At 37.7% G+C, this 24,358-nt stretch overlaps 1 protein-coding gene across 3 annotated transcripts in view; it reads left to right on the forward strand.

The window, feature by feature from the left end:
- Nmt (N-myristoyl transferase) overlaps positions 1–19,432 on the forward strand; it is a 66,143-nt gene extending 46,711 nt beyond the window's left edge. For all 3 annotated transcript variants that reach the window (XM_068352754.1, XM_068352755.1, XM_068352753.1), the window contains exons 5-11: positions 2,821–2,882; positions 3,010–3,156; positions 7,203–7,323; positions 7,589–7,937; positions 9,480–9,625; positions 17,551–17,688; positions 18,282–19,432. In XM_068352754.1, the coding sequence (XP_068208855.1) occupies positions 2,821–2,882; positions 3,010–3,156; positions 7,203–7,323; positions 7,589–7,937; positions 9,480–9,625; positions 17,551–17,688; positions 18,282–18,302 (984 nt within the window). In that variant the 3' untranslated portion in view covers positions 18,303–19,432. The remainder of the gene's footprint in view (positions 1–2,820; positions 2,883–3,009; positions 3,157–7,202; positions 7,324–7,588; positions 7,938–9,479; positions 9,626–17,550; positions 17,689–18,281) is intronic.
- The last annotated feature ends 4,926 nt before the right edge of the window (positions 19,433–24,358 follow it).

The following is a 24,358-nucleotide window of genomic DNA, read 5'->3' on the forward strand; positions in this document are numbered from 1 at the left end:
GTAACAATCTTAAGATAGATTTGTCATATACTGTATAAACCATGAAGAAAGACTTATGTCAAAGTATTCAATATAAAATATTCTCTGAAAGTTTGAACTACTGCAGTTCCACTGATTCAACTGCCCAATTAGGAAGCTCACTCCATAATCTGGTCACAGCTGGAATAAAATTTCCAGACTACCGAATATTGTTGAGTCTTATGATAGGAAGTTAAAATTTAGAATTAGATGCATACTTTGTACTACGTACAGGATAGTACATTATTGGAAGATATGAATATAAAGGATGGCCAGAACTGAAAAATCTTACGCAACATACATAAAGAATGAACTGATCAACGGTGCCATAAATTAAGCATCAGGGACAAGAAATTAGATAGAAGTTTAGTTTTTGTCCAATAAATTAGAATGAGATTCAGCATCTAAAAACCAAACAGGAGAAAAATACTCAAAAGAAAGTAGAATGAAAGGTTCAAAAAGATTTTCTCAAGTCAATTTTTTTTAGAATTGAGGAAGAAATAGACTGAATGTGTTTCTCTAAAGTAGATTTGCTATCAAGAATCACACAAAATTGTAAATATGTTGTATATAGTTAAAGAAATACGATCAATGCAAAGATTTAGATGCCAAGGAGCCACTGTTCTCAATCTACTTACAATCATATGTTGAGTTTTGTTAGGGTTCAATTTCATGCTCCATAATTTGCACCATTCAATATTTTTGGCTAGATCTTTATTAAGGGATTCAACAACCCCAGATCTACTTTCAGGAGGTGGAATTGAAGCAAAGAGAGTAGTATCATCTGCATAATAGCAATGAGCTTATTTGCTAGTTCAAGCCACCTATCGTGTACTTGTGTCCCCTATTTTGCACCATTCAATGATTTTAGCTAGATCTTTATAAGGGATTCAACAGTCCTAGATCTACATTCAGGAGTGGAAATAAGGTCAAGAGTGTAGCATCATCTGTATATGCAATGAGCTTATTTTTTTAGTTGTTCCAACCCGGAGTACTTACCTCAAACTACTTTCTTAGGAGTATCTGGGATCTCCTCCCAACCGACCAGAATTTTGTCTAGTTTACCCTACTCCCGTTTTCTATGCGGGGTAACCTCTGGCGAAGTGATACGTGCCATGAGGCGACCTGGGGTCAGAGAGCATGCTTGCTCAGGTCTCGATCTCCAATAAGTTTTCTGGTCGCGTCGCGGTAACATCTCGGCGCGCTCTCCTTATCCAGTGCGACCCTTTGTGTCCCCGACCCCCTTTGTGTCTTTTAGATTAAACCACCTGTCATGTACTTGTTATGGTTCAATTTCGTGCCCTATAATTTGCACCGTTTAATATTTTTGGCTAAATCTTATCAGGGGATTCAACAACCCCAGATCTACTTTCAAGAGGTGGAATTAAGGCCAAGAGTGTAGCATCATCTGTATATACAATGAGCTTATTTTCTAGGTCAAACTACCTGTCATGTTCTTGTATATGGTACAGTATAAAAAGTAAAGAGCCAAGAACACTGCCCTGATGAACACTGGCTATTACACTCCTATGCAGTATTGTATTATGGTGCCCATCAACAACAACAACTTAGCAATTTATTAATTAGAAATTCAATAATGATGCACCTTCCAACATACATACATACATATACCAAAGGCACTTCCCCAATTTTGGGGGGTAGCCGACATCAACAATGAAACAAAACAAAAAGGGGACCTCTACTCTCTACGTTCCTCCAGCCTAACCAGAGACTCAGCCGAGTTCAGCTGGTACCGCTAGGGTGCCACAGCCCAACCTCCCACATTATCCACCACAGATGAAGCTTCATAATGCTGAATCCCCTACTGCTGCTACCTCCGCGGTCACCTAAGGCACCGGAGGAAGCAGCAGGGCTTTCCAACATATCCTACCAAATATGTAGTTAAGTTATAGTCTTGTCATAACTTAGGCTTGTAGTTCTCTTCTTTTCAAACCATGGTTGCAGTTTGGATTTTGATTATGAAAGGTAATGATACTGAGGTTCATTACCATACTTTATCCTACAATTTTTATTCCTTCCATGATAGTACAGTTTAGTCATACCTCATGTCAAAATGTCATTTGGCAATAAAACTCATGATTTGACACCAAGTGGACGCCTTCTAATAAAAAACAATTTCTAGTTGCAAAAGACTACACAAAATAAATTAGTTTGACTATAAAAATCTGCATCAAATTAGTCTTGCATATGGTAGGGTGAGAGTAAGGTGAATACAAGTAGATGAAGGGGCAAATATATATCACGTGGCTGGGTGTTGAAATTTGGAGTCGTTTTGAACTTAATGTTTTATGAATTTTATGTGCAATGTTCATGTATTACTGATTCTGTTAACCCTTTTACCCCCAAAGGACGTACTGGTACGTTTCACAGAACCCATCCCTTTACCCCCATGGACGTACTGGTACGTCCTTGTAAAAAAATGCTATAAAAATTATTTTTTTCATATTTTTGATAATTTTTTGAAAAAATTCAGGCATTCTCCAAGAGAATGAGACCAACCTGACCTCTCTATGACAAAAATTAAGGCTGTTAGAGCAATTTAAAGAAAATATACTGCAAAATGTGCTGGGAAAAAAAATAATCCCCTGGGGGTTAAGGGTTGGAAATTTCCAAATAGCCTGGGGGTTAAAGGGTTAATTGTGAGGGACCATGAAAACAGTTGTAAAATTACAAATGTAAAACATTGCAGTAATGTACATGTATTTTGTTTTATTTCTAACCTATTAGTATTTCATCCTTCATAATTGGCAATCAGCATTTGATTTTTTTTTCTCTTTACAGTTACAAAATTTGTACAACTTACTGAATGAGAACTACGTAGAAGATGATGATAATATGTTTAGGCAAGTATATTGGAATAGTGATTGTTCAGATTACAAAACGCTTCTTTTGGAATTGTATATTGATTCTTAGATATTGTTGTCATATTTATATAATTGTAATTGTCAAATTGTATTTCAATCTTTCCAGGTTTGACTATAGTAGAGAATTTTTACGTTGGGCTTTGATGCCCCCTGGCTGGAAGTCTCAGTGGCATGTAGGTGTTCGAATAACCAAAAGTAACAGATTAGTGGGGTTTATATCTGCAGTCCCTGCTAGAATTAGGATATATGACCAGTAAGTATGAATTATTTTTATTTGTTCACAACCTATCACTCATAAAATGCCTGTATTCATATTTCAAATATCCCGGACGTTGTATGCTTGTTTAACCCGTTTACCCCCAAAGGACGTACTGGTACGTTTCACAAAAGTCATTTCTTTACCCCCATGGACGTACCGGTACGTCCTTGCAAAAAAATGCTATAAAATTTTTTTTTTCATATTTTTTATAATTTTTTGAGAAAATTCAGGCATTTTCCAAGAGAAAGAGACCAACCTGACCTCTCTATGACAAAAATTAAGGCTGTTAGAGCAATTTAAAAAATATATACTGCAAACTGTGCTGGGAAAAAAATAATCCCCTTGGGGGTTAAGGGTTGGAAATTTCCAAATAGCCTGGGGGTAAAAGGGTTAAAAGACAGGTATGATTAGCCGTACATCACCTGCTAATGCTCAAGTCTTGGGTAACAGTCATTCACCTTCCTTGTTTGTGATTCTGCAGAATTCCTTGGCCTTTCAGTCCAGGATTGCAAATTTTATCGTTAGTCTATAAACTTGAATTCATTTTCTCCTTATGTAATTGGTTCTTTTACACCCATATCATTGTAAGTGATATAAGGGTGATTATCTTATGAAAACCTCACCAGTTATCGTAGCTGTTTCTTTTGTATTGCTATCTATATTGTTTCCAAGGTGTTATTGAAAATATCCTGTTTGTTCAACCCGATTCCGCCAGCTATTCTACCGTGTGGGTATTACGCTGGGACAAGGGTTGACCCTGGTGGCTCCCAGATTGTCCCATTGCATAATTGGCACCCTTATATTGTATAATATTCATCTCTTATACTCCTAATATTGGCAGTTTGATAGAACACCTTTTTATGTACAGCTACCTGTCGAGATACTACTGCGAGAGAGTTATTGGGTCCTTTGACTGGCCAGATAGTACCACATTAGATCCCCCTCTCTGGTTATGGCTCATTTCATCTTTGACGACACATGCACAGAATAGTCTGCCCTATTCTTTACACATTCTCCTCTTTCTTCATATACTTGAAAACACTGAAATTACCAAACAATTCTTCTTTTCAAGAGGTTAACTACTACACAGTAATTGTTCAGTGGCTACTTTCCTCTTGGTGAGGGTTGAAAAGAGACTCTGGCTATGTTAAGCAGCTCTTCTAGGAGAAGGACACTACAAAATTAAACCATTGTTCTCTATTCTTGGGTAGTGCCATAGCCTGTGTACCATGGTCTTCCGCTGTCTTGGGTTAGAGATCTCTTACTTGAGGGTACACTTGGGCACACTATTCTATCTTGTTTCTCGTGCTTTTGTTATTTTGAAGGTGATATCTTCTTTTTGTTTTCAAGTTTTTATAGTTTATGTATGAAATATTTATTTTAATGTTGTTATTGTTATTAAACTTCTTGTAGTTTTTCATTATTTCCTTTCCTTATTGGGCTATTTTCCCTGTTGGAGCCCTTGTGCTCATAGCATCCAGCTTTTCCAACTAGGGTTGTAGCTTAGCAAGTAATATTGATAATAATAATAGTTTTCATGCTGGTATCTCTTCTCCTTTTTGAGGATTTAGGTATTGTATTATACTTTACTGTTATGTAACATTTGAAGGAAGAAAACTCCCACTTCTGACCTCACCAGCAAGACAGCTCACTGGTGTCCAGACCCACTCGTGGTCTTGCTACTTAAAGACTATGAAATGCAAGATTAGATAGTGTTCAAGAAAGATGTTTCATCAGACATTATAAACTTCTCTAGTTCAGGCATAGCTAGCCACCAGGCAGTCTTTTTTTTCAGATGCTGAACTTGCTGTCAGGTCAGCATACCTACCATTCAATCCACCTGAAATAGCAGCTGTTTTAGGAAATGGAGTGGCAGTACCTTAGCAATTAATTGACATGTCCTCTCTAGCAATTTTGTCTTTAGTGTTGGTTACTTCATTTAGAAGAGTTTCAAGTAAGGTTGGTAGTTGTGACTGTGACCACTAGATTCAACTAGGAATTTCTTCACGCTCTAGAGATGGCCATGTGTTTGAGACAATAATTAATCAACTGCCGGGAAAAGTTTAGCAGCGGTATTGCTAGCTGTATGAATTCAAAGAAGAAAGTTGACTGTATCTGTTGTCTCTCAGCAATGTTAGTACTGGTGCTATATCCATAGGACCTAACAATAATGCTGAGTGTGATATAACTTTGAAGGACTATCTCCATTACTGCTTACCACTTAAGTACACCCACGACCTACACATTCGTGATTGGACAGATTACCGCAGGTGTGGGAGACTTGTCTGTTTGGCTGTGGGTAACCGGGAGTTAACATTCTTTATATTTGGAGGTTCCAAGTGTTGGCAGCTTAATTAAGGGAGTATGTACTCTAAATATTGGGATTTCAAAGGAAAGGGACCTGACTTCCAGCTCCTCAATTTTCCCAAACAGACACAATACAGAATTAAGAGGCCTTCTCAGTGCAAGCATCTGCCAGAAAGATTAGGAACATTGGGGAAAAGGAGGTTGTTTCGAGCCGTTTCTTCCTTATTATCGAAAAGTAAGGTCTTCTATTCAAGGACCTCCGAGGATTTGTAAATGGGGGCTAAAGGAAAGTATTTGCCATTTACTTAGGATTATAGTTCTGGTTTTACATTATTGGGTTATGTGAATACATACACATACATATACCAAGGCACTTCCTCCAATTTTGGGGGGTAGCCGACATCAACAAATGAAACAAAACAAAAAAGGGGACCTCTACGCTCTACGTTCCTCCAGCCTGACAAGGGACTCAACCGAGTTCAGCTGGTACTGCTGAATACAAGTCCTTATACTCTTATATACAGTTCATTTAGCTAACAAGAAGCCCTTACCACATGGTATTTATATTCTCCTATCCTTGTCTCCAGGGGCTTCCCCTGGATCCTTCTGATCTTAACCCTTTTACCCCCAGGCTATTTGTAAATTTCCAACCCTTAACCCCCAGGGGGTTATTTTTTTCCCAGCACATTTTGCAGTATATTTTTTTTAAATTGCTCTAACAGCCTTAATTTTTGTCATAGAGAGGTCAGGTTGGTCTCATTCGCTTGGAAAATGCCTGAATTTTCTCAAAAAATTATCAAAAATATGAAGAAAAAATTTTTTTATAGCATTTTTTTGCAAGGACGTACCGGTACGTCCATGGGGGTAAAGGGATGGCTTTTGTGAAACGTACCAGTACATCCTTTGGGGGTAAAAGGGTTAAATGCCACTCTGTGGCATCAAGCTGTTTCTTCTTCCACCTAAATTGGGGTTCTGGCCTATGTATAGGGAGTAATGGGAGAAATTTAATTCACATCTGTGGAGTTTGTCTTTCCAAACCATTTTAGCTCATAAATTTGGCCCGATTTTACTGTAAAGAAAGTGGGGCAAGCGGTTGATGGGTACTTGAGACTCCAGGGGAGATGACCTTACGTTCCATGCTGTTATCGATCATCCTCAATCTATTGGTTTCGTTAGTAATCAAGACTTGGCAGTATGTCCTTGATGTGTCATACATATACCAAGGCACTTCCCCCAATTTTGGGGGGTAGCCGACATCAACAATGAAACAAAAACAAAAAGGGGACCTCTACTCTCTACGTTCCTCCCAGCCTAACAAGGGACTCAACCGAGTTCAGCTGGTACTGCTAATGTGTCATACTCATGTAAGATAATACGGAAAATCTTAAGCAGACAGAAAATTACATTTGAATATTGTATTTCATCAATATATTGAACATATTTTATTAGCGTATACTGTATGCTTTTAAGGTTATTAAATATTAATGTTTAAAATGTTTTATTTACAATATGGTCTTTTGTTTATTTACTTTTTTTTATTCTTTCTTTTTTATAAATTTTGCCTATTTTTTCTTAAGTGAACACATACACTTAGAGCCACCTTTCTTTATCTGTGTATATGGATGCCAAATCTTTGGTAGAGCTTCTTTAGTTTGTGGGAATTAACGCCAGCTATGCAACTACTGTTATGCTTCATAATATGGAACACTGAATTTGAATTTATTTTTTTCCAGTCAACAAGATATGGTAGAAATTAACTTTCTCTGTGTACATAAGAAGCTGCGTTCTAAGAGGTTAGCACCTGTTTTAATAAAAGAAATCACTAGAAGAACACATCTAACAGGAATCTTTCAGGTATGAAACGTTTGTTGCTGCTTTTAATACTTCTAATTGAAGTTGTTTTACAATTCTGTGTAGAAGGCAAGAGTGAACAAGGATATTAGACATAAGAGGAACCTAGGGAATGTTGTACTGTACTCTCTTTTACTGATTAAATGATTGAGCAAGGGAGTTACTGGAGAAATAGGACCAAAACTTATTTGAGGTTTAGAGGAATGATGTGTTTGTCCAGAATATGTAATATAAATATATGGATTTACAATGCAATTTATTTTTTCAGGCTGTGTACACTGCTGGGGTCTTGCTACCCAAGCCAGTGGCATCGTGTCGTTACTGGCATAGGTCGCTCAATCCAAAGAAGCTGATAGAAGTCAAGTTCTCACATCTTGGCAAGAATATGACCATGCAGCGGACACTGAAGCTGTACAAACTCCCGACCCAAACCACGACGTCCGGATTCCGAAGATTAAAACTTGAAGATGTAGACCAGTGTCACGATTTATTAGGGAAATATTTACAGAAGTTTGACTTAGCCCCTGTGTTTAGTAAAGAAGAATTTATTCATTGGTTCCTGCCACAAGACAAGATCATTGATAGTTATGTTGTAGAAAATGATGGTTATGTATCGGGTAAGTTCTTCACTGTGTACTTTTAATTCTGTAAGTGTGGGAGATAAGCTAGCTTTCAACTTTTTGTTTCATTGCTTACATTATTTTTTTTTTTTTTTTGAGCTCTGACTAGATGTCAGGATGCCTGAAAACTTTAAATCATTCATTCATTGAGCTCTGACTTACGTGGCAGATGATGTAGTCATGATTTTACTGTTTTGATATTTTAACCCTTTTACCCCCAAAGGACGTACTGGTACGTTTCACAGAACCCATCCCTTTACCCCCATGGACGTACTGGTACGTCTTTGCAAAAAAATGCTATAAAATTTTTTTTTTCATATTTTTGATAATTTTTTTTAAAAATTCAGGCATTTTCCAAGAGAATGAGACCAACCTGACCTCTCTATGACAAAAATTAAGGCCGTTAGAGCAATTTAAAAAAAATATACTGCAAAATGTGCTGGGAAAAAAATAACCCCCTGGGGGTTAAGGGTTGGAAATTTCCAAATAGCCTTGGGGTAAAAGGGTTATTGTCTACTAAATTGCAAACTTTAGAATTATAGCAGTACGTAAGACTGTAACTGGCTGTTACCAGTTTCGCGTCTGGCTTTGTGTAAAATTTACAAAGCTCGGCTTACTGGATGCACTTTTGTATGAAGCGAAATAAAGGCTAGATCAGCAATGTACAGAAATAAAAAGACAAGATTCTCAACCCGTCATGTTTTGTGACATATAGGGGTGTTGTGACATTAAAAGACTTGGCTGCTGCTACCCAAGCTTTATTCAACTTAAACTTCAGTAGATTATTCCCTGAAACAATCATGAACATAATTAGCAGACCCCATAATAATTGTAATACAAACTATGTTAGATCCTCATAGTAAATCTAATTAAACCAAATAGATACAAATGGAATAAACAAAAGGAAATACAAAAGAAACAGAGAATTACTTGATAAGTTGCTTTGACTGTCCCTCCATCAGGTAAGTAAACAAGGTATGAAAAGATCACCAGACAAACGGTTCAGAGTGAGGTATGAAAGAGCAAAAGGACAAAACAATATTATAACAAGGGGATTGGAAAATGTCCAGCTGTAGCGAGCATAACTGTTTCCATGCTGCATTCGTCATTCATAATGGCTTCACATTAGTGTATGTGCAGTACAAGTAGATTTAACGATATCAGAGTAACTCTTGTGAACTGTTCAGAAACACATTTTTGTTTTCATTGGAACAATTGGTATTCTTTAGAAGCATGTTAATTGTGAAATAACAGATAAATCACAATGTGTTTTCATATTTGAATTTCATGATAAATGTTGCTTTGATCAGCCTATTTAAAAATAAAAAGTTATATTAAGATTGTATGAAATATGACAATAATTGATCAGCCTATTTAAAAATAAAGAGTTATATTAAGATTGTATGAAATATGACAATAATTGGAATCTGTTTTATTAGTAGTGGAATTTCAAGATTAGAAGCTCTTGAACATTAATTGTGTAATATTTTTAAATGTTATATTGATTTTTATTACATTGGCCTGAATATATATTTTCAGACTTTGTTAGTTACTACACACTCCCGTCAACCGTTATGCATCATCCAACGTACAAGACGCTGAAGGCAGCCTACTCCTTTTACAATGTATCAACAAATACTCCGTGGAAGGTCCTCATGAAAGATGCTTTAGTTACGGCCAAGAATGTAAGTTGAAAATGATGTGTCAGTTAGGTTTACCTTTGACGAGATTAAACGTCGTCTATTAAGTGTTCAATAGTCTCTACTTTGCAATTTCAGCCAGAATAACTTAGTTCAGATCCACGAGCTCTCCGTGATCCAAGTATTTCCACTGGCCGGCTTATGTGGAAATTCTTCTTACATGGCCAAACATATTTTTCGGCCTGTGAACATCACATCTCTTGGTTATAGATATGTCAACACATACTTGTCATAAAACTCAGCCATTTTGTAGTCATACATTTCCAGAACATTGTGCTTGATTGATAAATAGGATAAACACATAATCATAGCTTCTATATAAGATGAGAAAAAATATATATAATTCTGAACAAAGTCTTCTACCTTACAAATTAACTATTATTTTTGTTACACATTCATTCAGTTTCCCTTTTGACCATTCATACTAATTCCCTACTTCTTCCTACAAGAATACAAAACCTCGTCCTTTTATTAGGAGTATGCTTTCAGCGAAGTCGGACACGGCATCCTTAACAGTCTGTTTTATTCTTTTGCATTTCTTTTTGATCATTTTGATGGCAGATTGTAGTGTGCGAGCGATATGAAGGAAGAAGAGAGGTGTAGCAGCTTTTTCCCAATAACAGTTACCGAGTGACAGTTCTCTGTACAACCTGCTGATATTCTCATTCCTTTGCCTGTTGGACAGCATTCTTCTTTGCGAGTAAGGCTTGGTGAGGGCAATGTAACCCTAAGTAAGTTAGCTTTCCTTAGACATTGTTGTGCTCTGTCTGAGGAAGGTGGTTTTGCTGTCGCAGATTGTCATTGGGAGAGGATCCATTCTTTTTTTCGTCAGTATCTCCCCGCTCTCAAAAAGGCGCTAAAGACTCATCACCTGGTTGTGCTGTGTCTTCATTGAATTTCTGTGATCTCTTTCCCTGTTTGAGCATCATCATTAGTCTGGACAACCACTTGGAATCCAATCTTCAAGTTCCACCGTCTCCTCTGCCTACCTCTCTCAGAGTTTTGCTGCCTCTTCTAGAAGAACGTATAGAAGACGCCATCAAAGGAGCCAAGGAAGACAGATTGATAGGTTATACGGGCTTGACTCTTACCGTTTCTCTCCCTGTAGGAGAGATGGTGTTGCACTAGGAATGCACTGCCTGTCAGGATGGAAGGGTTTCAGTCTTCTTTTCCCCTTCCTGGACAATCTCCTTATCTTTCTTTGGGGGGAGAGAGAGGGAAGAGATGTGCACCGGAAATCCACAGGCATCTGGAGTCCACACATATGCGCTCTATGCATACTGGTTCAGAAACTGCTACCTTCCCTGCGCTGACGAGATTCATAAATTCGGGTCCAGAAGCGATGAACATGAGCGTGATGACGTCAATAGACCGTCCTGTCGTCCTGCTGAACGACCCTCCATACTCACCTGCTACCCATGTGAACAGTATGTATGGCCTCTAATTGTACTGCCTATTATGAGTACGTGGGAAGTCTCCACACGCCATGTGCTTGGACCTTGGGGCCTACCACCTGTAAATGCCCCACACTCCTGGTCTCCCCCGAGTGATCGGCCTTAATATGCTTCATGTTATCGTATCATTTGAGATGTAGATCTCCTGTTACTTGCTCATTTTCAATATTTTACGCTGACACATTGTGTTTTTATACACGCAGAGATCCTTCTATGCATTGAGATCTTTCTACGCTCTTGACTCCAGTCTATGTCACAGGATCGTCATATGCTTTGAGAAAGGATATCGGCGCAGGACCTTCCCACCCGTCCTTGCATATGATCGAAACAGGTAACTTTCCAGTTACTTTTAGAGGAGAACAAGGAAGGCATCTTGAAAGAAGTCCTAAAAGACCAAGTGATAGGAGTACTCGCAACTCCTGCTGTTTCTCTCCCCATGTGACGGACAGTGTGATACCAAGGATGTTCCACTCAGGGAAGGGATCCCAGTAAGTTCTCACCTTGTTTGCAAGGCCAGAGGGACTGGGAACATTCCCTTCCTTGAGATTACGTATTAGTAGGAGGTAGAAGTGCTCTCACACCAGCTGCTTGGGCTCTGTTTCTCACGTAAAGCAGCAAGTGTACTGCCTGTTGGGAATAAATGTCTGCCTGGCATTCCCCTTCCAGGATGATCTTTCTTATTTTGGAGAGAGAAAGAAGTGGTGCTTGCCAAGAGTAGTCCCTTAAGAAACAAACCTCTGTATGTTCTGCTTTTGCACCTATGTTCTGGCTTGTACTGAGTCAAGTGCCTTCGACCGAATGCTGGTACTTCACCTGAAGAAGATAAAATCACAGATTGTAGATCAACATAACTGTTTTTCTATAATACTCTTATATGATATCTCCGTGTGCTTGTGAGGACGGCCTCCTGGTACGTACCAAAATCATATCGAGCACTGAGCATTGTAATTCAGGTATTCACTCGCCTGTTGCCACCGCTTAGCCTTATACAAAATTAAACTCTTGCACTCTCAATCCGTATAAGGCTCCCCACCCTCTTTCCTGTGCTCTTTCTGACAGTTCTCAAGAGAGACGACGAGATCGGGACCAATCTGAATGCTCTAACGGTCATCGAGACACCATATCAAGTATGTGCTGTCATCAGCATGACTCTTTACTAACAACATGCCTTCACTCACAAAGTGCCTACTCGCCACTCGGTTCCACAGTCTTCCATTTGTTCATGAGTAACTGAGGCACCTAGTGCTTCTCTAGTCTCTTGAGGTCACTGGAGCTTAGAACACCTCAACCTCTAAGGACTCGAACCTAAGTTGTCATCCCTTCCTCTACAGAGTTTCGCTCCGATTCTGTTCTCTGTCTGGTACGAGAGCATGCTGAAAGGTTGAAAGGTTCTCCTTGGCTACTAAGCCTTGGCCGGTGTGACAGCTCCAAAAAAGAAGAAACCACCTGTGAAAATAATTCAAAATCTTACTAGACTTTTTCCAATGCGTCGTAAACATGTTCTGGGGCGGTTGGTACTGGACCACCCTCCAACCTAACATATGGAAGTCAGTCGGTATGAGGTACAAATTTTCACGATCCTGCTACCGGTACTAGGTCCCCTACAGGAGCGAGTTCTCATTGCATCGGTCAGGATGAAGGCCCCCACTTTAACCATCCACCTTCTGTAGAGAACTTCAGAGTAGTCTTCACCCAGAAGGATGAATGCACTGTGACCTTGTCTCTCATTTGAGAGGAGTCTGATTGGTCCACTTATTCCTCTAATTAATTTTGTGGCAGAATCAGCACTGTACCAAAACCTGATGCTTCATACTAGATGCTGGTAATTGGTATTATGTGAGACCAAGCTCAAGCACTGCTGGTCAAAATGTTGATAGCTACCTTTTTCCCTTGTCCCTCTCATGTGACGTAACATTCCTGGGACGCTTCAGTGACGTCAAGACTTCAAAGAGAGTCATGAAAATCACAAACATACTGAGAGCATTTTCACTTGGGAAGACAATCCTGGTATGTTCTTTCCATGTATTCAAGACAAGAGGTTTCGTATAAGGATTGTTTCCTTCCCGGAGAATAGATTTCAGTATGCAGTATAGGGCTGCATGCACCTGCCATCAGTGCTGCCTTGTATGAAACTAAACATGTGCACCCCCTCTCAGGAGGATAGGTGCTGCTCTCCTTCCCTTCCTTCTGTAGAGTTTCCCGCCTTCCCTTCTCTTCGGAGAGTTCCCTTCCTTCCCTTCTCTTCGGAGAGTTCCCCTCCTTCCCTTCCCTCTTTGTAGAGTTTCCCTATTTCCCTTCTCTTCGAAGAGTTCCCCTCCTTCCCTTCCCTATTTGGAGAGACTTCCAGAGATGACAACTTAGAACTGGCCTTCCCTCTTTGTAGAGTTTCCCTCCTTCCCTTCTCTTTGGAGAGTTCCCCTCCTTCCCTTCCCTATTTGGAGAGACTTCCAGAGATGACAACTTAGAACTGGCCTTCCCTCTTTGTAGAGTTCCCATCCTTCCCTTCCCTATTTGAAGAGAGTTCCAGAGATGACAACTTGGAACCGGCCTTCCTTATAACCACCAGTCTCTATGCGCCCCGTTACCGCTTGAGCGGTCCTGGCGTGGCCAGTCACTAGGATTGTTCTCCTAGGCGCCGGTCGGACACCTTTTGATTAGATCTCTTGTGTTGGTTCTTCAGTGATTTTCGGGTTACAGAACTTCCATCGTACTTTACAGCACTCAACTTTGATTTTCAACCGTTTAAAAGTATTCATTGAAGTTTAGATATATTTCATTACATAAAACCATGTACTGAAGTGTTAAGTCTGCCAGATTTGTTTTTGTATATGCACACTTCCTTCTACAATGTTGCCTCCTTACAAGAACATCTGAAGCTTCTTAAAATATTGGTGCACACACCAATGCCCCTCAGGCATACCAGCACTGGTCTCTAAAACAATTAAGTGCTACAGAGGCCATCCTCATCATTTTATCAGCTCAACCTGCAAAGAAAGAATTGTGGGAAACAGGTGAATGATATGAAATGCATCTATTTATCAAGAAACTTCCCCCAATTTTGGTGGTAGCAACTTAGAAAAAAAAAAAGGAACAAAAGGAGACTCTTTGCTCCTCCCAGTTCTGAGGAGGGATTCATCTGAGTTTGGCTGATACTGCTAGGGTGTCACAGCCCACCCTTCCCCGTTATCCACCACAAATGAAGTTTCATAGGCTTAATCCGTAACTGCTTCTACCTCAGTGGTCACCAAGGTGACCTGAGGAAGCAGCAGGGCCTACCAGAGTTGTCATATTATTATTATTATTATTATTATTACTATCCAAGCTACAACCCTAATTGGAAAAGCAAGATGCTATAAGCCTAGGGGCTCCAATAGGGAAAAATAGCCCAGTGAGGAAAAGAAATAAGGAAATAAAAATTAAAAAGAAAACTACCTCACTGTGTGTGTGTGGGGGGGGGGGGGGTGGAATGTGCCATGCATCTTTATCTTCAAGATTCGACCTTTTGGATAATTAAAAGGCTATTTATCACTAGGATTCATTAGAGTGATTTTAAGCATTGTAACATAAAAAATCAAAAGTAAATAAGAATAGAAATTACCTAGCTCATATCCTCATTGTTGTTGGAAAATCATCATATCTCAGTAGTTTCCATTCTCTGGAGTTTTAGCATACTGCATGCCCCTAGTAGAGCATAAGTATAGCTATCACATTAGTGTGGGTATTTGATCCAAGGGTTTTCTTCAATGATTTAAGGCATATAACACAAAACCATCTCAGATCCATTCAATTTCTTTTCAATCCAGCAATCTGAATCGCCCGGCAGAGAGAGCCAAGTCGTAAATTGGATTTCCTTCGATTTGGTGTTTACAGCGAGCTACAGTCGGTGTCTTTGGTGTCACCTTTTGATCAATCTTTTCCATGTTTTTATTTGAATGCAATGAATATTCAATAGACCTTGTCCTTTTAAGATTTACCTCTAATAGATGCCCAGGGTGGTACAATGTACATATGTACATACATACATACATATACCAAGGCCCTTCCCCCAATTTTGGGGGGTAGCCGACATCAACAAAGAAACAAAAACAAAAAGGGGACCTCTACTCTCTACGTTCTTCCCAGCCTAACAAGGGACTCAACCGAGTTCAGCTGGTACTGCTAGGGTGTCACAGCCCACCCTCCCACATCATCCACCACAGATGAAGCTTCATAATGCTGAATCCCCTACTGCTGCTACCTCCGCGGTCATCTAAGGCATCGGAGACATCGACTGTACATATGTGCTAAATGATTTTTCTTAAAATAACGAATAAAAACTGTCATCCTTTTAAATAGGAGTAAAGTCAGCCTCTGCTGACTCGACTGGGAGAAAAAAATATCCATCCTGTGTGGGAGAGCAAGGGGAGTTTGAAGGAGAAACGGTGATTAGACCATTCTCCCACATGGGCCAAATCACCATTCTAGCCCCAGCCATGACCTTAACCGAACAACCACTTCCCACAGCCTAAGCTGACCCTTGTTTAGTATTCTTTTTTGCTTTCTTTCAGGGATTTTGGTCTCTTTTTACCTTCAGATGTTGAGCTTCATTGACTGTCTCTTCCTCCAGTCATCCTTTGCATTCAGATCTTCCCAGACTGTACAGTCCATTAGGTAGCCCTAGGATTACAGTTACAGTGAACCCTCGCTACTTCGCGGTTCGACCATCGCGGATTCACCACTTCGCGGATTTTTTCCATAACCCATATATATACAGTAATATATATATATATATGTATGCATGTATTTATGTATATATGTAGGTATGTATATGTGTATACATATAAATATATATATATATACACACACACACACACATATATATATATATATATATATATATATATATATATATATATATATATATATATATATATATATATATATATATATATATATATATATATCTAAAGTAGGAAGATGTGATGTAGTTCTAAGGGAAAAGTATGGGAAATATGTCTGGGTAATAAGCAAAGCTCTACCTCCAGTTTGTTTCTACATTATGATCAGAGATAAATGTAAACAAAACATTGGTTGCCATTTTTTATCGTGCTTTTTAGCATGTTTAGGAAATGCATGATATAAAATCACCTTTAATATTTGTGCCTGTTTTAGTTTAGGGTACTGTAGTACATGCATTAAGTGTTCTGTACATTAAAGGGTAGTTTGTTAACAGTACTACGTACAAGGGAAGGTTTTAAAAGTCTGAATATACATGTTGAATAAATAGGTAAATATGGTGTCACTACTTCGCGGATTTTCACCTATCGCGGCCGCGACTGGAACCTATCTACCGCGATAAACGAGGGTTCACTGTAGTTCTAACATTCAGGCCTTCTCCATCATAAGACACAGTGCCAAGAATTGGGCAATGTCATTATTATTATTATTATTATTATTACTATCCAAGCTACAACCCTAATTGGAAAAGCAAGATGCTATAAGCCCAGGGGCTCCAATAGGGAAAAATAGCCCAGTGAGGAAAGGAAATAAGTAAATAAATAACTGAAGAGAACAAATTAACAATAAATCATTCTAAAAAAAGTAATGTCAAAAGAGATATGTCATATATAAACTATTAACGTCAAAAACAATTATGTCATATATAAACTATAAAAAGACTCATGTCCGCTTGGTCAACAAAAAAGCATTTGCTCCAACTTTGAACTTTTGAAGTTCTACTGATTCAACAACCCGATTAGGAAGATCATTCCACAACTTGGTAACAGCTGGAATAAAACTTCTAGAGTACTGCGTAGTATTGAGTCTTATGATGGAGAAGGCCTGGCTATTAGAATTAACTGCCTGCCTAGTATTACGAACAGGATAGAATTGTCCAGGGAGATCTGAATTAATCAAATCTATTGAGTCTTGATGATGAGAGGAATGTCATCTTTATTTAAGTTATTGGAGAGCCTAGGAGTTGGATTCATCGGTCACATTAACGTACTTGATGATGACAATCATTATTATTGTTACTATTATAATTATAGTATGAAATCCACTCAACCCTTGAACATATACCATGATTTGCCTGGAATTCAAACTTATTGAAATTTTATTAAAAAGGTTAGACATTGCTGTTTCTTGCACAAGTTCTTTTATTTATACTGGCTGCGGGTATATATTTATCTCCTATTGAATTTCCTGTTAGAATTATGTAGGTTTGGGTCATCGTTTGATTATGGACAGCATTTGATAGCAATTAAAATTTAATGTCATAGTAAGGATATGTGCATTTTAAACTGGGGTTAAAATTGTCTTAAAAATATTTGAAAAATAGGCAGTAATATATTATTTCTACCAAAAGTTATGTAATCGCTTTAAGGATTATTTTTCGTCAGGCATTTTTACATTACCTTTGAATATGCATAATTGTGTTTTTGTGCAAGGATTCTAGAGAAACTCATTTCCTTCCAGTCAAATTTTGATGTTTTCAACGCATTGGACCTAATGGAGAATTCGGAATTTTTGGAAGAACTGAAATTTGGTCAGGGTGATGGGCATCTGCAGTATTATCTCTACAATTGGCGGTGCCCAAAGATGTCCCCATTTAAGGTATGATTTTTTTTCTTCCATCCCATTTTATTTCTCACTGTTTTCATTGACTAATATTGAGGAAAAACAACTTTGTGATGCAGAATTTACTAAACATGAATAAAGATAACTATAGAACTTATAACAAAGAAATAAAACCAGCTGATTGAGTGTGGGAACTCAATTTGCGATTTTATTTTTGACCGGGTCAAGGACCCACTGTGTAACAGTGGGACATATGTGGTGCTGTACATTTGAATGTTAATACTATAACATTTGATCATTAGAATGAGAACATCATATCCATTGGTGTGATTTGTTTCCATTCATTCAGATCTAGGCAGTGAACCAAAATTCAGTTGTAATCATAGTTATCTGAAAATTGTCTTATTATTAATTAAAACAAAATCCAGGTCACTGTAGCTTACCTTGACCCATCTTTTATTTTTTCTACAATTAATTGTGTCACGAGTAATATAAAAGCTGGACTTTTCATCAGTTATATTAATTCCGTATCCTGACGCTATTTTTGGAAGAGAAAGGTATTGGAATTACATCGCAGCGCTCAACACGTGTAAATTATTTGTATTAATGTTGTTAATTTTTCCTTTCAGGTCGGCCTGGTGTTGCAATAGTCAAAACAGCTAAGCAGTAGTATATTTTATATTTTTTATTCCACCTGGTAACTCACAGAAAGACTGCAGTGTATTGTTGTATCTTTACGTAAAGCGAAAACCATCCTATCTATACGCATACTGAAAATGAAAGCCATCCTATCTTTACAGCTATTCAAAAAATGAAGGCTTGGGTAGGTTACGTATTCCATGCACTAATTACAAATTGATATAACAGTTAAAACTGTATTGAATTCTTGTATTGATTTAGTACATGATGAAAATATCCAGCGCTTTCATTTGCCAAAAGTAGTACAGTACAGTAATGCTCCGAGTGACAAAGATATTTAGGATGACGGGCAGAAATGACTACAGTATTACCGGAAAGGTTCATTTTATCAGATTTTATGTTAATTTAGTGATCATTCTTTATTTTGATGCAGGTACAGCTTCAAATAATTTTAACTGCCAAAGATGAAATCGACGGCATTTGCCGTACTGTATATGGACAGTGACTAATCCAACTAGTCACAAGAGCTTGGCATATTTGTGCAGAGTTAAGTCCTTTCTTACGAGGAGGCCAGTGGAGGATATAACCAAATTCCCGCATTTAGACTAAACCTAAAGGCGAAGAATGCGATCAGGAACTAACTTTGAGAAAGTTCTCGATAAAAGGAAGGAGTATAACTCCGGAGGAAGCTTCGTAGCTCTGTTTTGACAGAGACTGTCGATGTGCCCTGTATCCATATGGAAAGAGGTGATCTACTGGCATTACATGAGGGCCTGAGAAGAGGAGGGAGGCATTTTCACTTTAGTAGAGGTGTGTCCCAAATGATAAATATATTAGAAAGCAATCACCTTGCAATTGAGAGGAAGATGAGGAAGATGACCCCCAGATGTGATGAGGGTAGGGTCATGGATGGACGCGTACCTTTCGATTCACCGGTGTCAAATAAGCGTGAGGCGTTGTCGTAGTATATAGAGAAATGCTCTGTACAGGAACGTATAAGGTCATTATAAAGCACTAGTATGTCGGAATAGAAGAAGTCTTTGATTTTGGAATGCAGGTTATAATATAAGTTTATATGTCATGTCCACAGTATCTTTATTACCACAATCTAATATTAAAGAGTTGAAAACATTGGATGGGATCCATGGTATTCCTCATCTACTTTCCTCAAAACCTAAGTTGATTTACATGAATTTGAGTGTTATCCATTTGCTGAACGGGTCTTGGATGATATACTCGTAACAATATACATACGTACAGAGTATATCGACCAGTTCCCCCCATGTTTACATTGGATCAGGGTTTTGATTACTTTTACTTTATAACAAATGTAATGTATATATATATATATATATAATATGGATATTTATACTGTATTCAGACAACTAAAGACTGGATTGTAGTTTCACCAAAGGATTTTTATTAAGTTCTTGGTGATGAGCTTAGGTGGTATACTTTCATATTTATCTATGTATGGTGTCAAAAGTTGCCAGCAGAAATTTCTCATCTTCACCATGCACTTGTGTGAAAGTCAACATTTTGGTATAGTACTTCATATGTACTCCCAGCCTTGCTCACAGTTTTCCATTGAATGACAAGTACATAGAGTTCACTGCAAGTAACCTTAAGCTTGGTCAGGTACCACTTTTCTGTATGGGAGTGGTGATGAATGTTTGCAGTGCACAAGTAATCTCCTTGCCTCTTCTTTAGTGAATTTCTCATTATGATGACAGTACAGAAGATCCTAAACTTAAAAATTTAGAAGGTTCTAAGAAGCTGTTTTTTAGTCAAGTTTTGTTAAATATCAGCCTAGGCCTAACTGACTATGATGCCTATGGTTTCCATATATATAATTCTTTTTTTTTTATTTATTTATTTCTTTTCCTTATCAATTGAATTTTTGATAATCTTATAATTCTTTATATCCCGATTTTTTTTCGGGCCAGCCCTGTGAGAGTCAAGCTTGACTCATTGGGCTGGTAAAATTCATTCTTTTAATAATAATAATAATCCAGCTACAGAAGTCAACGAATGGTCCCGCTTTTTATGATATTTCCCATTTTTTTATGAAATGAATATCATCTTGTTGCATATGTTGTTTTGCTTTCTCTATTAATCTTTTTACCCCTAGGCTATTTGGAAATTTCCAACCCTTAACCCCCAGCGGTTATTTTTTTTCAAGCACATTTTGCAGTATATTTTATTTAAATTGCTCTAACAGCCTTAATTTTTACCATAGAAAGGTCAGGTTGGTCTCATTCTTTTGGAAAATGCCTGAAGTTTCTCAAAAAATTATCAAAAATATGCAAAAAAAATGTAAATAGCAGTTTTTTGCAAGGACGTACCAGTACGTCCAGGGGGGTAAAGGGATGAGTTTTGTGAAACGTACCAGTACGTCCTTTGGGGGTAAAAGGGTCAAATGATGAAATATTGTTTTATTACAGTATTTTTTTTATCATATTACAGTATACAAACTTTTGATACAAGATCGGAGATTCATATCATCAGTTGGATTATTATTATTATTATTATTATTATTATTATTATTATTTTTTTTTTTTTTTTTTTTTTTTTTTTTTTTTTTTTGTATCTGAATATTTGTAAGTTTAGGACCTTCTGTATCGGGGTGGGAAAGTTTGAAAGTCTTCACTCCCAATTTACAAAAAGTTAACCGATTGCTCAAATTAACTTTTATCAAAGGGTTTTTTCAGTATCCTCGACTTTGGCGCGGGCGGCAGAGAACGGCGAAGTGGCACAGAGTTACTTGAGTACCGTACATTATGGGAAAATGATCGTGGTATGTTTTTTCACATAACAGGTGACTAACTATATCAAAGTTATTTCGGTACAGTGACGTCCTTATCCTCGAAGGAAGAAAGGTGTAAGATTTCATTCATCTTTGGTTTTGTTGATGTTTGTGCTATTGCTATGTAATCTCTTGGTTTGAGTAGGCCTGGAAAAAAGCCATAATACATGTACTGTTTATTTTATTAATTGTTTCCTTGATAATACTTTGAGAGATAGAATTTTATTTATATCTTAGATTTTAGGTCACTAGGATTTTTCATATAAATTGCAGAAGTACAACACCCATAATGTCTTGGAGTATAAAAGGCAGTGGAAACCACACTTTCACATACTGTAGTATTCTACACGTAACTTAGTGCACATTCCGTATCGAATGTCAAGATGGTATTTTTACTCATAATTGACAGTTTCCATTAATATTATAATACTGGAGTTAGATAGCAAACTTTACGATTGCTTGAGGTCACACTGTTCCTGGCTAGAGTTGATGTGTAATCCTCCTCATGATAGCAGTTACAGTAAGGAAATTATTTATCTTTGTTAAACAATTATGTCTTTTAAAGAAAATTAGAAAGGGAAGTATGTTCAGTTCTTATTTCTTTTGGCATCTTTACTTTTCATAAGGAAATAATGTAATACTTATGACGATTTGCTTGTGGTTTTCTAAGCTGCACAAACCCAAATATTTTACAATAGCCCAAACGATGTCTGCTTTAAAAGTAGACTGTATCAGATTGGCCTATTACAATCAGTGTGGGTACCAGGGGTAGGTTGCCGTGGGAGGTTTAGCTGGTTTTGAAAGAAGGTTGGCCTCTTTGTCGTTCATTACTACCCTAATTTTTCTGCTTGCCCTGATGGGCACCAGTCATTTGAAATGGGTTTGTTTCAGCGTTGCATTCCAAGATTATTTTCGAGAGAAACACTTGTCTACAGTGCAATTTTACCATCTTCCATCTTTTTTTATGTAAACAAGTTAAAGTAAGTTCACGTTTCATAGAAAACTTCACACTCGCTATTTTTCTTATTGGTGACTTGCGACTACAATTGTATCCACAGTTTCTCAACTATCATGTGAACAGATATACTTTATTGTATGGTATTTTGTCATCTTTTAATGTTGATTATTCTGCCTTTGTCTAGGTAAACTTGGCCAGTCTTCCTGTTTACATTCTATGTATTGATGACCACTTAGTATTTTAATACCAGTCCAGTCTTCAAAAGTTTTAATTTCTTGAGTATCTTAACCTTTGTTTACATAGTCATGTCACAGACAAAACTCAGCTATTGCTGAACATGACATCTACCTGTGCAGTAGTGTCCCATTTGGAGTTAGTTTAAACATAAATGAAGCTTCACTTTTGCCACAGGCTATTCACATGTAGAGAATAGAGTTCTTCAAAAAGTGCTGAATACTTTTGTGAAATGCTCCACTTGACTGATGAATGCCATCTGAATCTCTTGTTCCAATCCACTCAATAACTGAATGTTTTGGAATCTGTAGTCTGTTACATCTAATAATATTTTTTCATTAGAGAGCAAATTCTTTAGGACAACTCTGTGAAAACTAAGAAATTTAACTAGCTGGTAAAAACTTGCTCGACAGTTATCTCCTAACTTTGCTTGTATTTTGGGTAACTGGCACTTGAGACTGGAGGTATGGGGTGGTAGCCTTTACTCTTATCTTTAAAACAGCAGAATACAAGAGTAGTGTATTTCTTGAGCTCTGAAACATTTACCAACTATTTATTGTGTACATCCCTTCATTTCTGTAGGTCTTTTGTTAAGGCCATTCTGTAGACCTGTGCACTCGCAAAGAAAAGGAAAAATGTCAGTATTCATGTTTAGAGTGCTGTGGAAGATCACACAACAACAGGGTTTTAAGTTGACTGTGCTATGATATCACTTTGGATGCACAGTGGTGACTGTCTTGGACACCCAGAATGTTTTAGAGTCGTGCCCACTACTAGCTTGCTGGTGGATGTTACCATGAACAGTGGTGACTGTCTTGGACACCCAGAATGTTTAGAGTCGTGCCCACTACTAGCTTGCTGGTGGGTGTTACCCTCATTACCTCCTAGTTGCAGTTAACTAAATTCCTCCTTTTGATTTTCCAGCCATCGGGTAAAGTCAGCCTCACTGTCCTGGAGTTTAGTCCTCATATCAACAACTTGATAGCAGAGGTCTTTTGTTGCATTATGTAGAGGAGTCTTTGTGTAGTGGCAGAATATTCTTATTTCGGTTTTGGAAACACTGTCCCTACCCTCTTCAGGGTTACCTTGCCTGTAACTACTGCTGATATCCACTGGTAGCATCGGTCGGTGTTGGATTATCTACGTTATTTGCCGGCAGTTGATTAATCATTTGTAAAATGTTGGGCTTTATCATCAGGAAATTAAATAATTATAAAACATTTTGTTAGTCGTAAAGCTATAGTTTGAACTGTTATTTGTATACCTATTGTATTGAATACTATATTGCTGGAGTTTGCATGGCTTTTGCAGATACTGAACATACAGATAGTATAGCTGGTTGGCAGGGATCTCACTCAGAGACTCATTGAAGAATAGGTTATTCAGTGCTATTCATGGAAATGTTTTCTAGGAATTTATTTTCCTGTTAGCAGCTTGAATTGGCCCCAGATCATATGAAATACTCATTGTCATGCTAGTCATTTGGATTCCTTGTAGAACTCTTTATCAGATTTTAAATTTTCAGTTTTATGATTAGCTTTGATTGCATCTTCCTGTTTTATTAATCTCATTCTTTTGATTTATTAAAAGGTGTTATTTTTGGGTGCCATGCATATGTCTATATTAAACATTTTGTATAGCCTATTTTCAATTCCTTTGCTTTGCATTTTTGTAACAATTACAAATATTGTAATATACTACAGTATGAAATGAATGGAACCAATTTGTTTTGGTACATTTAACTGTTGATAAACAAACTAGTAATGATTGGTTCTTAAATTGGCTCTTGTGTGTGAAAGAATTTGTTGACCTTCCTTTTGTTGTGTTAGGTCTTTCAGTGACTTATAACAGTGGCAAGTCTCGTGTAAATTTTTTTTCAGGCAATTTTTTAATTGATCTGAAAATACCATTGCAATTCTGACACACGCAGGGAATTATTACACGCTCGCATTTAGACACAAAAGCCTAGGTGTTAAGGTTTTACAGGTTTTGATACAATTAGTGCTTGCGGGAGTTATCAGATTGTATTAATTACTGTATACCCAACTAAATTCCTCCTCCCTCTCACC

This window comes from Palaemon carinicauda, chromosome 29 (assembly GCF_036898095.1).
Source record: "Palaemon carinicauda isolate YSFRI2023 chromosome 29, ASM3689809v2, whole genome shotgun sequence".
Lineage (NCBI taxonomy): Eukaryota > Metazoa > Arthropoda > Malacostraca > Decapoda > Palaemonidae > Palaemon > Palaemon carinicauda.